Source organism: Fringilla coelebs, assembly GCF_963513975.1.
Source record: "Fringilla coelebs genome assembly, chromosome: 3".
Taxonomy (NCBI): domain Eukaryota; kingdom Metazoa; phylum Chordata; class Aves; order Passeriformes; family Fringillidae; genus Fringilla; species Fringilla coelebs.
In genome coordinates, this window is record NC_140030.1 from 76,658,151 (window position 1) to 76,671,475 (window position 13,325).

At 36.6% G+C, this 13,325-nt stretch overlaps 1 protein-coding gene across 3 annotated transcripts in view; it reads right to left on the bottom strand.

Moving 5' to 3' along the window:
• The window catches only part of QKI (QKI, KH domain containing RNA binding), a 149,787-nt gene that overhangs the window by 44,643 nt on the left and 91,819 nt on the right, over positions 1-13,325 (bottom strand). For all 3 annotated transcript variants that reach the window (XM_084203690.1, XM_084203691.1, XM_084203692.1), the window contains exon 4: positions 3,637-3,780. In XM_084203690.1, the coding sequence (XP_084059816.1) occupies positions 3,637-3,780 (144 nt within the window). The remainder of the gene's footprint in view (positions 1-3,636; positions 3,781-13,325) is intronic.

A 13,325-nucleotide genomic window follows, 5' to 3' on the forward strand; every position in this document is an offset into this window, starting at 1 on the left:
TTATCTCCTACCCATCACAACTGTAAAACTCTACATTGTAGTGACAAATAATATACAAAGTTTGACAGGGAGCATCACTGAATAATTCTGTGATGTAGTTGTCTTCCAAGAAGATGGAGGCAGCAACCAAGTAAAATTACAGCTGTCCCAACGTAAGAAATACAATAAAAAAATGTGAACAACACAGATTCCAGACCAACTTAGAATAACTAAGTTGAAACCAGAAATACAATCTTTTCCTCAGAAAGGAAAAATGTGTAATCAAAAGAAAAAAGGGGTAAAAAGTATCTGTCTGTAATTTGAATTCTGTCATATGTGCCTCATCCCTTACAAAAGCAGCTAGTATGAAGGTGAATTAGCAGTTAAACTAGACCTGGTCATCTGTAAAATGCAAGGAATATCTAGATAAACTCATTCAGCTAGAAACATTTATTCATCACTTCCTAGAAAATGCAGAAGGCCTAACATTTCTGGCAGAGGAGTTCAACCCTACAGCCCAGGAGCCCCAAGAACAACTTCAAACCTGTAATGATGCTCTGGTCTGGTATGCTATTACTTCTTTATCATGTATGCCCCCTAATCAGGTTCTGAGATTTTTCGATCCAGAGCATCTTTTGCCTTTCCTTTGCAAGAGAACCACCCATCCTCACATAACTCAGGCAAATAACAAAAAACTCTCAAAGCTCACACAATAAAAAGAGATCAATGATCTGGAGGATTCACTTCAGAAGGAGGCATAAGAACAGTACAACTTGATGTGATCCCAAAAATCTGCAGGCTGCTTTATTAATTCTTTTTTTGAAGAAAAACATGAAAGAAGTAATAGTGTATGATCCTGCAGGTATAGATAAAGACCAGGATCTTACTGAGCTATGGGAAGAGGAAGAGAATTAATCCTATGGAACTTGAAGTACAGCCAAAAATTTTCCAAAAATTGCTTCATACTAAAGAAATTTAAATTAAATACAAATGAGTAATAATGTAAAAAATAGTCGGCTTTTCTCCTCAAGGAGGAAAAAAAAAGGCTTGCTCAGCCAATCTTCCTCAAGTTGTGCTTTTCATTTCTAAAGATAAACTACTTGACTATATGACTATTTTGGTAAAATGCAGGAGAAAGTGAAAAGGGAAAATATTAATCCACATCCACAAGGAAAAAAAAAAATCACTAATGATCCAGATTCATAAATGTAAGAAATACACTTTAGTACTGAAATAGTGTCTGTTCACCCAAGTACATTCAAATAAAGATCCACTTTAAGAAATGTGCCTATTTCTGCACTGTTGCTAGAAAATGTAATTAGGCTTTTTAACATCTTGAGTACAAAAAATAACTGATCATCCAAAAAAATTAGCAGCTAATTTCCATCTCTGAACACTAGAACACTAACATGTTTCTGAAACTTATCTCATTAACCCAATACATTGTCACATTGTATGGCAAGATGAAAATGAGTATTCTCTCCTACATAGTCTCAAATTTTAATCAAGCTGGACAGTGACAGAATAGAAATACATAACTTTTTTCCCCAATTTAATCCTTTGACATTTATTGGAAAAGCATTAATAGTTGCAGGCATTCTACCACATGAAAGGGAATTTTACTTTTTCCATTCTTACATTTTAGATTATCTTTGGAATCTTCCAACATCCCCAGTTTCACTTCTACTGTTATAATTCACTAGGATTTCTCTTTTTTCCTTATGCTTACCCTGATAATTTGAAGTTTTATGACTTCCCTCATAGAAGTTTTCAATTCCTATCTTTTAACACTAAACTGAATTTTTCAGCTCTCAGCTGCCTGAAGCCACAATTCCATTTTTTACAGATGCAATAGGTAGTACAAACCCAAGTTCACCTATAGATGAATTCATTAGTATGTTTCAGCAAGGCATAATTTGGAGAAATTAGAGCCAACAGACCTCTAACTCTTGTGCAAGTAATATGTACCACCCAAATCTCTTATGCATATGCATAATACAGAAAGATGATAATGAAGTGAACTGACATAGGGTATTTCAAGTGATGTTCTATTTGGACAATAGTTAGCCCTGTGTTATTATTTTTCATTAAAGGGGAAAAACAATGATTTCTGTCATCAGGATTACAGTGCTTCCCCAGTTGATTAGGCTACTGCATGAGGCAGAGTGCTTTCAAGAGAAAGAGCTGGCTGTTACTTTCACAACGAAAGAACTACTAATGCCTTTCATTTTTTGAGGCCTGGAACACACCCATCCCACAGCTCCACAAAACAAGTGTAACCAAACACACACAGAGTATACACATCAGTACTTCAGACATACTGGGGGTTTGTAACCTATCATCCTGAAGCTGACCCTTCAGTCATGTTAGTCAGCAATAAGGGGCAGGTAGAAGAATGAACCTGACAAAATTAATTCACACAGAAGTTGGATTTCTAAACTGTTTGCTCTGTAGTAGCTAAAGAATGAACATAAGGGTTTCAAAGTTTTGCCCACATAAAAATCCTGGCTATAAACTCAATCCTACGTGCTCAAGGTCTCTTTAGTATGCGAGTAAATTCTGAAGATCTACTTTCTCTAGTTGTCTGCTGCTTTCAGAAATTGAAAATGTGCAATATCAAGAGATCTAAATCACAATTTTTGTACCTTCTGCTTAATATTCTACCATTTTTTGGTAATTCAGAAATTAAGTCTCTCTCCCCATCTTTAGTAATTTCTAAAAATGTCTTCTGAATAAATCTGCTTATAGAGACAGCATGTGTCACCACAAGTTTCCTCACAGCCAGCATGTATTAGCATTCACTAAGTACCCAAAATGAGTAGGTCATTTTAATACCACCTACTACTTTCTTTCACAAGATAGTCCCAATTTTCCTTGTAATATGGAAAATTTTTCCACCACAGAAAAAGATCTAATTTTTTCTTACCATTTTACAGGGCATAGAAGTGGTGGTAAAGATACAAGTTAATGGCATGGGATGCACTATACAGCCACACTTGAGTCGCCTTGCTTCGAGTCAGAATAAAGAGAAGATCTAAGAGAAGGGCTCTCACAGGGTAATTCTGGTCTCTGAAAAAGTATTTAAGTCATCTAGATGTGCAGAACCCAGTTTATACTATCAGGAAATGAGAAAGACAACCATTTTCCAGTTTCACTTCTTTCATTTTTCCCTCAGTATACTGACAGCAAAGTTTTTTGATACTAAAGGGTTTTGTTCTCTTTGCAAAATGTTTAATGTGATGATCTAAAAAAACATGCCTTTGTTTCTTAAAGTATCAGAATCATCTCGAAGTGAAACATAAAAGCATGTCATACTTCCCCAGCCTTAAAGTGAAGAATGCTAATGCTGAAGGAAAGAGAGAAAAGTAGTCTTTGTAACAGCTCAGCATTGTCTTTTAAAGGTGATAACTATTTCCTGTATCTGTATCTCAGACAAAAAAAAAGTCTCTTTGAAAAAGTCTCTCTCTGTTCTCTTCTAAGGAATAATTCAATCTGGGATGAGGGAGTTTAAAGATCACTAGAGTATTATAAAATCATATCTCAACTTCCTTTTAGGATGCTACTCTGCAGGCTTACTCTTACACCTGTAGCAAATGAGCTGTATTTGAAAAGTACCTTCTGAAAATGGAAATCAGAGGCTTGTATACAAATACTTACTGCAGGTATCAGTAACTTTTTTACTTCTTCAACAGCCCTCTTCAGCTTTATTTCTGCTCTGTTTTGAGCATCCTCCACAGTGATAAGTACATGTAAATCTTCATTCAGGTGTTCCCAGTTGGGCTTGCCTCGATTCTGTTCTTCCTAAAAAAAATGAAAACATAGAAGCCATGAAGCACTTACATTCTGTACAAAACAATCACAAACAGTAGACAAATTCTAATTTACAAATTATTTAAACAGTATGAACTTTATTTTCACCAATGTTTCTTCATAGTTTGGAGACTTTCATATCATATGAACTTAGCCTTCAAAACATTTTTGGGGTATTGTTTTGTATTTTGGAACCTCCTACACTATATTATACTTTTTAAAGACTACAATACATATGGTGTTTCTTAAGAATACCTCGTCCAGCTGAATAAAGGAACAAGAATAAGAATACAAACACAGTATTACTTTCAATATTATTTAGAGCCTATCAAGAGTTAAACAGGTAAGACATACTAGTGCTTAAGCAACCTATCTTTTGAAGGAAAGTGACAGCAGACATAGAAACTCCATCTGAATCACTACAAAGAACAGGAAAGCAATTCTTCAGTGTTAAGAATGACTTTTAAATACTCATGAAGACAAGATTCAAAGAATCAAACGCTCCAAAAGGAACAGAAGTAGCCATTTTCAAAGGAGAACTGCACGTACTGGATGAAGAAAAGAGAGGAGGAGATGACAAGTCTTTAATACTGAAGTTATGTAAGGGCACGTGACAGGATGGTCATCACTACACAGGTACTCATCAAGATAAATATTAGAAATGTTTTCAGAAAGGGAAACATGCTAAACAAAGCATTTCAATTTTAAACAAAAAAAACCAATAAATTTAAGTAACACAGTCAAGTATCCAGTCTTCCAAAAATAGAATAATGAAACACAACACAGAAGCAACTTCCCAACAACTTTTTTAAACAGTGAATAAAGCTAGCTAAATTTTAATGAAACTTCATTGAAATTTGACAGTATTTAAAATATAATACAGCAAGTTAAAAACAATGGGGCCACCTCAAAAAAAAAAAAGCTTATTACTTACTAAAACTTTGAATCTATAAAAAGGCCTACATAAACAAATCCTACTTATTTAAAATTTTAAAAGCTGAGTATAATAGAAGAGTCTCCTATTTGTAAGATAAATCCTTGTGGCTTAACCACAATTCACACTTTAACCTTGCCTTTTTTTTTTAATTGCAAATGTGTCTTTTCCCCCAAATTTCATGAAAAATTCCTCCAGGAAATCAGATGCATTGAGGAAATGTTCTAAGATTTAATACCAACAAATGTTTGCAGTGCCTCATATTCATATATACCTGAGGGAGCACTGCTCCTTAGAGTGTTTCATTTTTAATTCAGCTAAGTCTGAAATGTTTTGTGAAATACACAAGGATAAAAATGGGGGGCAGGGGGGGAACTGAACCATGAGAGATGCATGAAAAATGTATGTAAAGGAATCAGTACTTTGAAACTACTTTTCACTGTATATGTAACATGCACATATACATTACTCCACACTATCAGATACAGTGGTATGTTTTGTTATTTTTAATGTTATCTTTGCCAACTTTTTTAACAAAGGTAGCCGTGAAATTAGGTCTGCCAACTTCAGAAGCTGGAAACAAAGAGAAAAATAACTCTCACTTATGATATAATACAGAAAGTGATGCAGAGTGCAGCTGAGTTAAAACATCCTCTCTGTTGAAATGTAATCTTTGAAAAGAACTGTCTATGACCAGGTATTTGCAACTTATTTATTCAAGCGTGATCAAAACTCCACTATTACTTTTTAAACAATTCCTTTTTTTTTTTTTTTTAATCCAAAGCAGGAGTGAGCTGGTTTTTTTTAAGATGACGACAAGCAACACCAATATGGGGTAGTATATAAAATAATATGTTACAGGTATGAAGAATGAGAGAAAGTTCCTAAAACCAGCAGAGGGCAGAGGAAGAAATGTGCAACTACCTCTTCTTGCACTGACCCAGTGTTGGAATGGGAAAGGCCCAGGTTACTAACACCAGATGCAAGAAACCTGCACAACCACAGTAACACGGGAGGCAAAACAAATAAAACAAACTTTAAAAGGCCAAGAGGAACAAATGTGAAGGAAAGGTGTCCCCAGGTAAAGCAGCAAGTTCTGCTCCTGAAAGACAAGAAATGCCCAAATGCAGTTTTAGCTACCATGCCATTAAACACCATGCACCATGTTTATAAATAGTGTTAGCCAACATAAAGGGGCTTTATGGTGTTTTATCCTTTTCTCTCATAATGAAAATAATATGGTGCAAAGTTTACAAAACATGTGTCAGATTAATGTTATATCAAGTATTGGCACTGCACTCCAAATTAGTCTGTTGCAGCAGGAGAATTTTTTCCTCAGTTTAAAAAGAGAACAAAAACTGCATATAGGACAAACAAGCTGCATATAGGACAAACTAATGATACTGAAGATTTTTTTATCCCCCTAATTAACTTTTACGTGGAACATGTTGTGTGTAAGGTTTATGATCACAGGTATTATTAGGGTGAGACCTCACAGCACAAGCAATCATACAAACTACTTATCAGTAAGATAACTGATTAGTGTATGACTATGATAAGCTCTTCAGTGGCCATAAAGAACAGTAATAAAAGTGCCGTTGTTGAGAGTGATATTTATTCAGCCACATGACATGACTGAAAGAAAGGCTAAGAAAAGTAAAATTTTGCCCACTGTTCAAAAAATAAAAGAAAAAAGAGTTTGGAATGGGCTTCCAATTTATGTTTATGAACCTCAATACACTGGGGTTATGATTTCATCCACTGTTCCCATTCTGTCTCATGAGATGGTTTTCTTAGTGGGTTAACAGTTTTCTAAGACATGTCTTCTTTTTTTGATTGAGAATGCTAGTTGAATGTTATACCAGTATGTATAATTCATTATTTACAGGTTTGGTTTTATCCAAATTGGGAAATTCAGGTTTTACTAGCTCATTCATTCCAACAGAAAGTCAGGTGCAAAACACAGAGTTACAGTCATGAAAGAGAGATAATCTGCAAACCTCCTGCACTTAAGAGCTACCATTTTTTATGCTACCTCATTCTCTTTTTAAATCCTAACAGGATGGTCTGGAAAAACATATTTTCCCCCAAGTAAAACCTTTATTTATATTAAACTAATCCTATGTGCAACAAATCCTGAACACACCTTTTCTCAACCATGTTTTGTTATAGTAAAGCCTGAACAGGAAAGTTGAATATATCTGGAACACAAGCAGGAAGGTATCTTTCTGAAAACTCATGAAACATGGTCCAAGATTTTAAAGGCTGATTAGGGTTTTCTTTTGAATTTTTGGGGGAGAAAATGGTGAAAAGATGGGGAGGAAAGAATTACTAGAACTTGCCTCATTGCATAACTCGGTACAAAGAAACTAAAAGATGTGGTCTTGAAGTGAACTGCATATAAGACAAACCAGTTCACTTGACAGATTCAGAAAATGTCTGGGGTGGGAAGGCACCCTAAATATCATCCAATCCAAGCCCCCTGCTCAGGGCAGGGTCAGCTCAAGCATGCTGCTATGGGCCAGGTTTTAAATATCTCCAAGGACAGACACTCCATCGCCTCCCCCGGCAGACCTGTTCAGTGCTCAACCAGCGCTCAGTCACAGCAACATAAAAGCTTTTGCTTAGGTTTAAACATAATTTCTTTTCTTTCAGTGTGCACACTGCACCTTGTCCTTCAGTAGCAACTGTTGATCCATTCAGCCTTGTTGCCAGGCCTACCTATTGAAAAAGCAGTCAGGAGTAACAGAAATTGCCATGAGAATTATTTGGGGAAAGAAACATTTGCTACCGCAGCAGGAAGGGCATGCACACTGAAGGAAAAAACAGCATCAGGGAAATCAGAAAACCTGACTAAGACTTGGGGGAAAAGGAATTCAACTGCATATATTCAAAATTATATTACATACACGAGAAGCAATTGGCAGAGTGAAGTCTGCTTGCATCCCAGAGATTGTCTATGGGAGAATTATACAGGAAAAATGGAGACTGAAGATGTACTAAAGATGTACTACAGAACTACAAAGTGATTTATGCCAAAACCTTGGGGAACAACAATATTAGGAAAGCTTAATTATAACCAAACTATCTTGTCTGCTAAATTAAAGAACATTAAGGACAACATAAATGGCAGATGAAATTTCACTGTGTTCCTTGTTTGGCAGAAATTTCAGCATCCTTAAATATAGCCTAATTCTGTAGATAGATTTGCTTTTCATTCTCTTGCCTGTGCATATACACTCATTAATCCTCAGAGTACCTATGCACAATAATGGACTACTCAATATTTATCTTGCTATTAGGGTCAATGTATTAGGTAGTTTAAAAAAAATATTGCTACAAGTCCTCAAAATTTAGCTGCACAAAAAAAAAAAAAAAGTAGCGTAGCTACAGGAATTTTCTTGGGGAGAGATTTAGGGGGAAGCAGAAGTGCAGGTAAAGGATGCAACTGACTTGAATCTATAAAATCATACTTAAATATTAGAAAGATTGTTCCTTCAGGGGACCTACTGCAGTCCAGCTCACTGTAAAACTGTATCCCATATTTTCGACACACTTCACCATATCACAGTAACTTCAAGTTGTGATCTTGCACCTCCTGCATCTTGGGCCTAAATGGTCATTCCTACTTACATCTTCATATCCCATCCCAAAGATTTCTTCTTAATTCCTCAGTGACTGAACAAGAATGAGGCAGCACCTTACTAGCTTTCTGTAAGCTACACAAAGCAGAAGACTGAAAACTCCTCTAGAATAGAATACAAAGTCTCTTCTCTATCTAGCCAATATGTTTCAAAGAGCTTCAAACCCAAATGAAAGTGTCACGGCGGACTGAAATAGTAAAAATTATTTAAAATTTTGGAAAAGGAAAATATCAACACAAAGAAAATCACCAAAAATATTTCATCATCAACTTAAGAAAACTCCTCAGATCTTACTTCTTACCCCAAAGACCTTCACAGTATGGCAAACTGACACAAAATAAGTTGACAGATTAAGAACTGGTAGAGTAGGATCCAGTCACTTCCAACTGTCAGAATACTATTAAAGAAAAATGAAATAAACACTAATGAGAAAATTCTATTCTAGTATCTGCTTATATGAAGCCAGAGAAATATCAGTTAGACAACAAAAAGAAATGTATGCAGTGTGGTAAGAGTAAAAACAACTTTCCCACAAGGCACTTTTTTCAGAAAGCTATGGGCTATTCTATAGTAATAAAAAAAGTGCAGCTTCCATTCTGCGCACTTTTTTCCACTCCATCTCACACAATTTTCTGTATTGTAGGCCACTAAAAAGATACAAAACCAGCTCAGTACCAACAGCAGGGAACTTTTAAAGAAGCAAAGTCACCAGTTCAAGCAAGTGTAGAAAATTAACCTTAGTATTCTCACTCATCTTGAAGTGATAGGCTATTAAATTCTGTTTTCACCAACCTATTAAGCAAGCTGGTATCCCTACTGAATGACAAAAACCACAGAAAAGATAGACTAAAAGGGAAGAATGTTTTCATATAATGTCAAATTGAACACTAGAATTAAAAGGCATCAGAATAGGTTTAGTCCTTCAAATGATACAAAGGTTTAATTCAAGTACACTAAGAACTTTAATTAAAAATATCCTAAGATAGAAAAACCAATATAATCACTCACAGCTATTTCTCAGAGTCAAATGGATGAGGTAAGATGTGGAGAGAAAAACTTCAGCTATTTAGTAAAAATCTCACAATGTATTTTGTCTAACACATTGTGCCATAGGTACATTAAAATTGACAGTAAGTCTAGGTGAGTATTTATTTTCTGCAATGAAAACATTCCCGTATATATATCAAAGTTTCAAAAATAATTCAAAGAACAGTTTTAAAGAAGCTGTGTGGATTTAAAAAAAATGGAACCAACATGTTGATTTTAAAGAATTCTGAAATAGAAGTTAAATTTAGCTAAAAAGTCACAAATAAGTCATTATAAATAAAATCCAGCCCTGATTTAATTTTAGTATTTTAAAGTAAGACATGATATGTATTGCAGCCATGCAACAATATCTGAATTAGTAAGTCCAAAAGAAACATTATTCAACCATTCAATACAGTCTACATCTTTACAACCTTTTGTTGACACAGCTGAACTGGTAAAACCAAGTCAGAGGAATCTTAGAGGAATGCACTTTGCCCTAAAGTCATATACTCCCAACCTTTCAAGGGTTGTCTGTCTTGTGTCACTTAATGAAACTTCTGTTCTTGCAACTGTCCTGTCAACCTGAGCTACAGAATTGTGTTTTTAAGTTTTTGGCTTCTCTGCTGCAGAGATAGCTCAAAACAAGCATTCAGAAGACAGAAGATTTCTCGAACATTGTGCAAGAAATAAACCACTCAGTCCACAAATAATTCCACATCAGCTGATCAGTATTCATGGAAAGTCCAGACGTAATGAAGCAAAAATCCCTTGGATAATCTCTTATTGCTGTGTTACTGCATCCTTTCCTGGGCAGTGTAACAACTTCCTAAGGTTCACTGCCCTTGCCAGGCAGCCCTCACTGCTCCCTCTGGGACTGGCCCAGCACCACAGCAGCCTTTCAGACCACATGCTGATGCAGCAGATGCCTCCCCACTTCCCTCCCTCATCTTCTGCTGGACAAGGAAGTTTGCAACCATGAAGGGTTACGGAGTGCCAACACAAGGTCAGTGCTGGGAAAAGGAGAAGAAGGAGAAGGACCATATTTTAACACATAAGTGCCCCTTAAAAGACTGTCTCACCACGTCTCATGAAACTATCCTAAGTGAAACCCAATTATGCATGTGCCAGGGACAAAAAACAGGTATCTTTGTTATCTGGTATGAAGCAACCTCCTGATCTGTGTATTAAATGATAGCATTACAGTAATAACTTCTTCCTCCTTCCATTCCTGTGACTGAATCTTAGGTCTGGACAGGATTGGCTGCTAAAAAATGAAGAAAAAATCCTGAAAAACAACCCATCCAGCCCCAAACCTTTATTTGAACGATACAGTCTTGATATTAACATTTCAATAGAAGTTGTTAATTTAGATAAGGCCTGCAAACAAAATAAGTGCTTAGGTAAGTACCAAAAATAAGAGGTTTTTATCAGATGAAACTCCAAGCCAGCCCCGCAGAAAACCAGTTTAAAATGATGCACTAATTACAGTATCTGTTTGAACAACAGAAGTAATTTTATAACATGAAGCATCAGAACACACTGATTCTCCTAACCCCTGCTGATAAACTGCTTTAATTGTGCAGTTACAGTCAGGCAAATTAACACAGACTTTTGCTCCTACTGAGTTTCTAATGGCAGCAGTTCACAAGCACAAAGCTGGTAAAAAAATTAAGGTTACAAAGGTTTGAGGGAACAGCACCTGGTCAGGGAGAACAGGCAGCTTACTCCACATTTAGAATTTCTGACCGAAGTTTCACCTATAGAAACAAGAGATCAATGCCTGAATATACCATAAGCCACATACTTGTTGTTTTGGTTGTCAAACAAGTTGGTGCTATTTATCGAATCTTTCATTATAAATTATTATTGTACACCAAGCTCCTGCAGCAAGACAATTTTGGATTGAAAAAGTGGGTGTCTTCCAGCACGCACTAAACTAGCCAGTAGCTGTCAAACACTGTCAAAGGGCATTATCTAAAGCATCTTTTAAAAACCGTTCTAAAAAAAATAAATAAATAAAAATCTCGAGGCATGGAACAACCTAATGTTTAAATGACACAAGAGGATGCTGCTCTCTGTCTCAAGCCCTCACCACAGACACTGCGCCCAGGACGCTTCAAACCAGGCACCGCCCCAAGTTCGGATCTGCCCTGCAGCCGAAATGGTTCCGAAACGCTCCCAACACCGCCCTGGACGCTTCCAAAGCTGCAGCTTCCCAGCACGAGTGGCCGGAGCCGCCGCAGCCCGGGGGCTGCAGACAGAAGAGGAAGCCCTGTCACCATCGCTGTCACCATCGCTGTCGCCGCCGCTGTCACCGCCGCTGTCGCCGCCCCGGTGCGCAGAGCCCGGCCCGCAGGAACTCGGGCTACAGCAGAACTTTCTGCCGCACTGCCTGCAGGACTGCAGCCCCGCAGCAACGCCTGCCGCATGCTTCCCTCAAGGTGTGCCCGTGTGAAGAGTGAGGTTTGTGGAACAAGATGTATTGTCGAGGGCTATCGAAGCCCAGAGCCTGTTAAGACTGAACATTTCACTGTTGCGGGATAAAAATAAAAAAAGTTCTGCACGCATCAGTATCCACAGGGAAATGAATGAGAATTTAGTACATGAAATGCACAGCGTAAACTCAATATCTGGATATATTCGTTAGAGAGGAATGCAACTTTTACTACTGATACTTAAAATTACTATGAAGTAACAAACCTTACCCAGGCAGAAGAGTAGAGACTATTCACTTCTCTGACTTTGAACTACAGGTATGAGTTTTAACACTATCAGTATTCTTGGCATAGCAAACTTTATATGGATACAGTTACACTGCTATCCAAGTATGTACAAGTATGGTTTTATTCCCCTACAGAAGAGGGAAGAAGCACTATGAAACATTTCACAGTATTGTGATTCTTTTTACACACTGACCGCTCACTAAACAAACATAAAATTTTCTTGAAAGAAAATGAAACACCTGCATGCAAGTCTTCTTGGTTCAGAGTTAGCTTTAGCTGGCTTTTTGTAGGGAAGTACCTCTGTTTTCTGAATTGCAACGTACAAAAGACATATTTCAGTGCAGGCTTTGACTAACAAAACCTAATCTGTGAAAGTGGACACATTCCTCAGAGCATTCTCTAATCAGGAAATACATGCAGTAAGTGTGTTTTAACTCATGACTCAAGTCCAGTCATCATCAGGCACTAATGAAATTAACTTCAAAATAACCTCCAACTGTTTTAAAATAACTACTGCATATTTGCCTCTGAGTTGTGAGCACTATTAGTCAGTATAAAGCTGACTCCACTATTCAGCTTTAGATGGAGAAAGAATGACAAAAGTGTTCTTTTATATACCTTATTATCAAGCAGTATCTATGTACCATGCATACATAGTAAATTACTCAATGTACTTCAAACACTTTAATATTTTTATTTTTAATATAATTAACAGGATGTTAAAATTATATATAAATATATGTAATAGAAAACAAATCTACAATGGATCAGTTTTTATGAACATGAAAAGGTATCTCTTAAGCAGAACCAACATGTCAGTAGTATCATAGTGACTCTATAATACTATGGCACTTTCTCTTTTAAGTACATTAAGATTCTTTGGTATATCTGAGTTTTTATTTCTGTAGTATTCCAGTATTATCTTTTAATTTACTATTTTATTTCCTTCTACCCAGAAAGAAGACTAGGACACCAAGGCACTAGCCTTGCTAACACATGCCTCTATTCCACCCAAAAACCTACCAAGGTAACTAAAACTCTGCTAAAGTTCATGCTGACAGGCAAAATAGTCTTAATTAAACTGAAATCTGATGACCATATTCCATCTGGGATTCTCATACTAGGAGATCTGAAAGTGCTGACGTGCAAAAAGACCTAATCTAATACATGCTCCAAAACTAACTCAAGGCTTGGCAACTTCGAGAA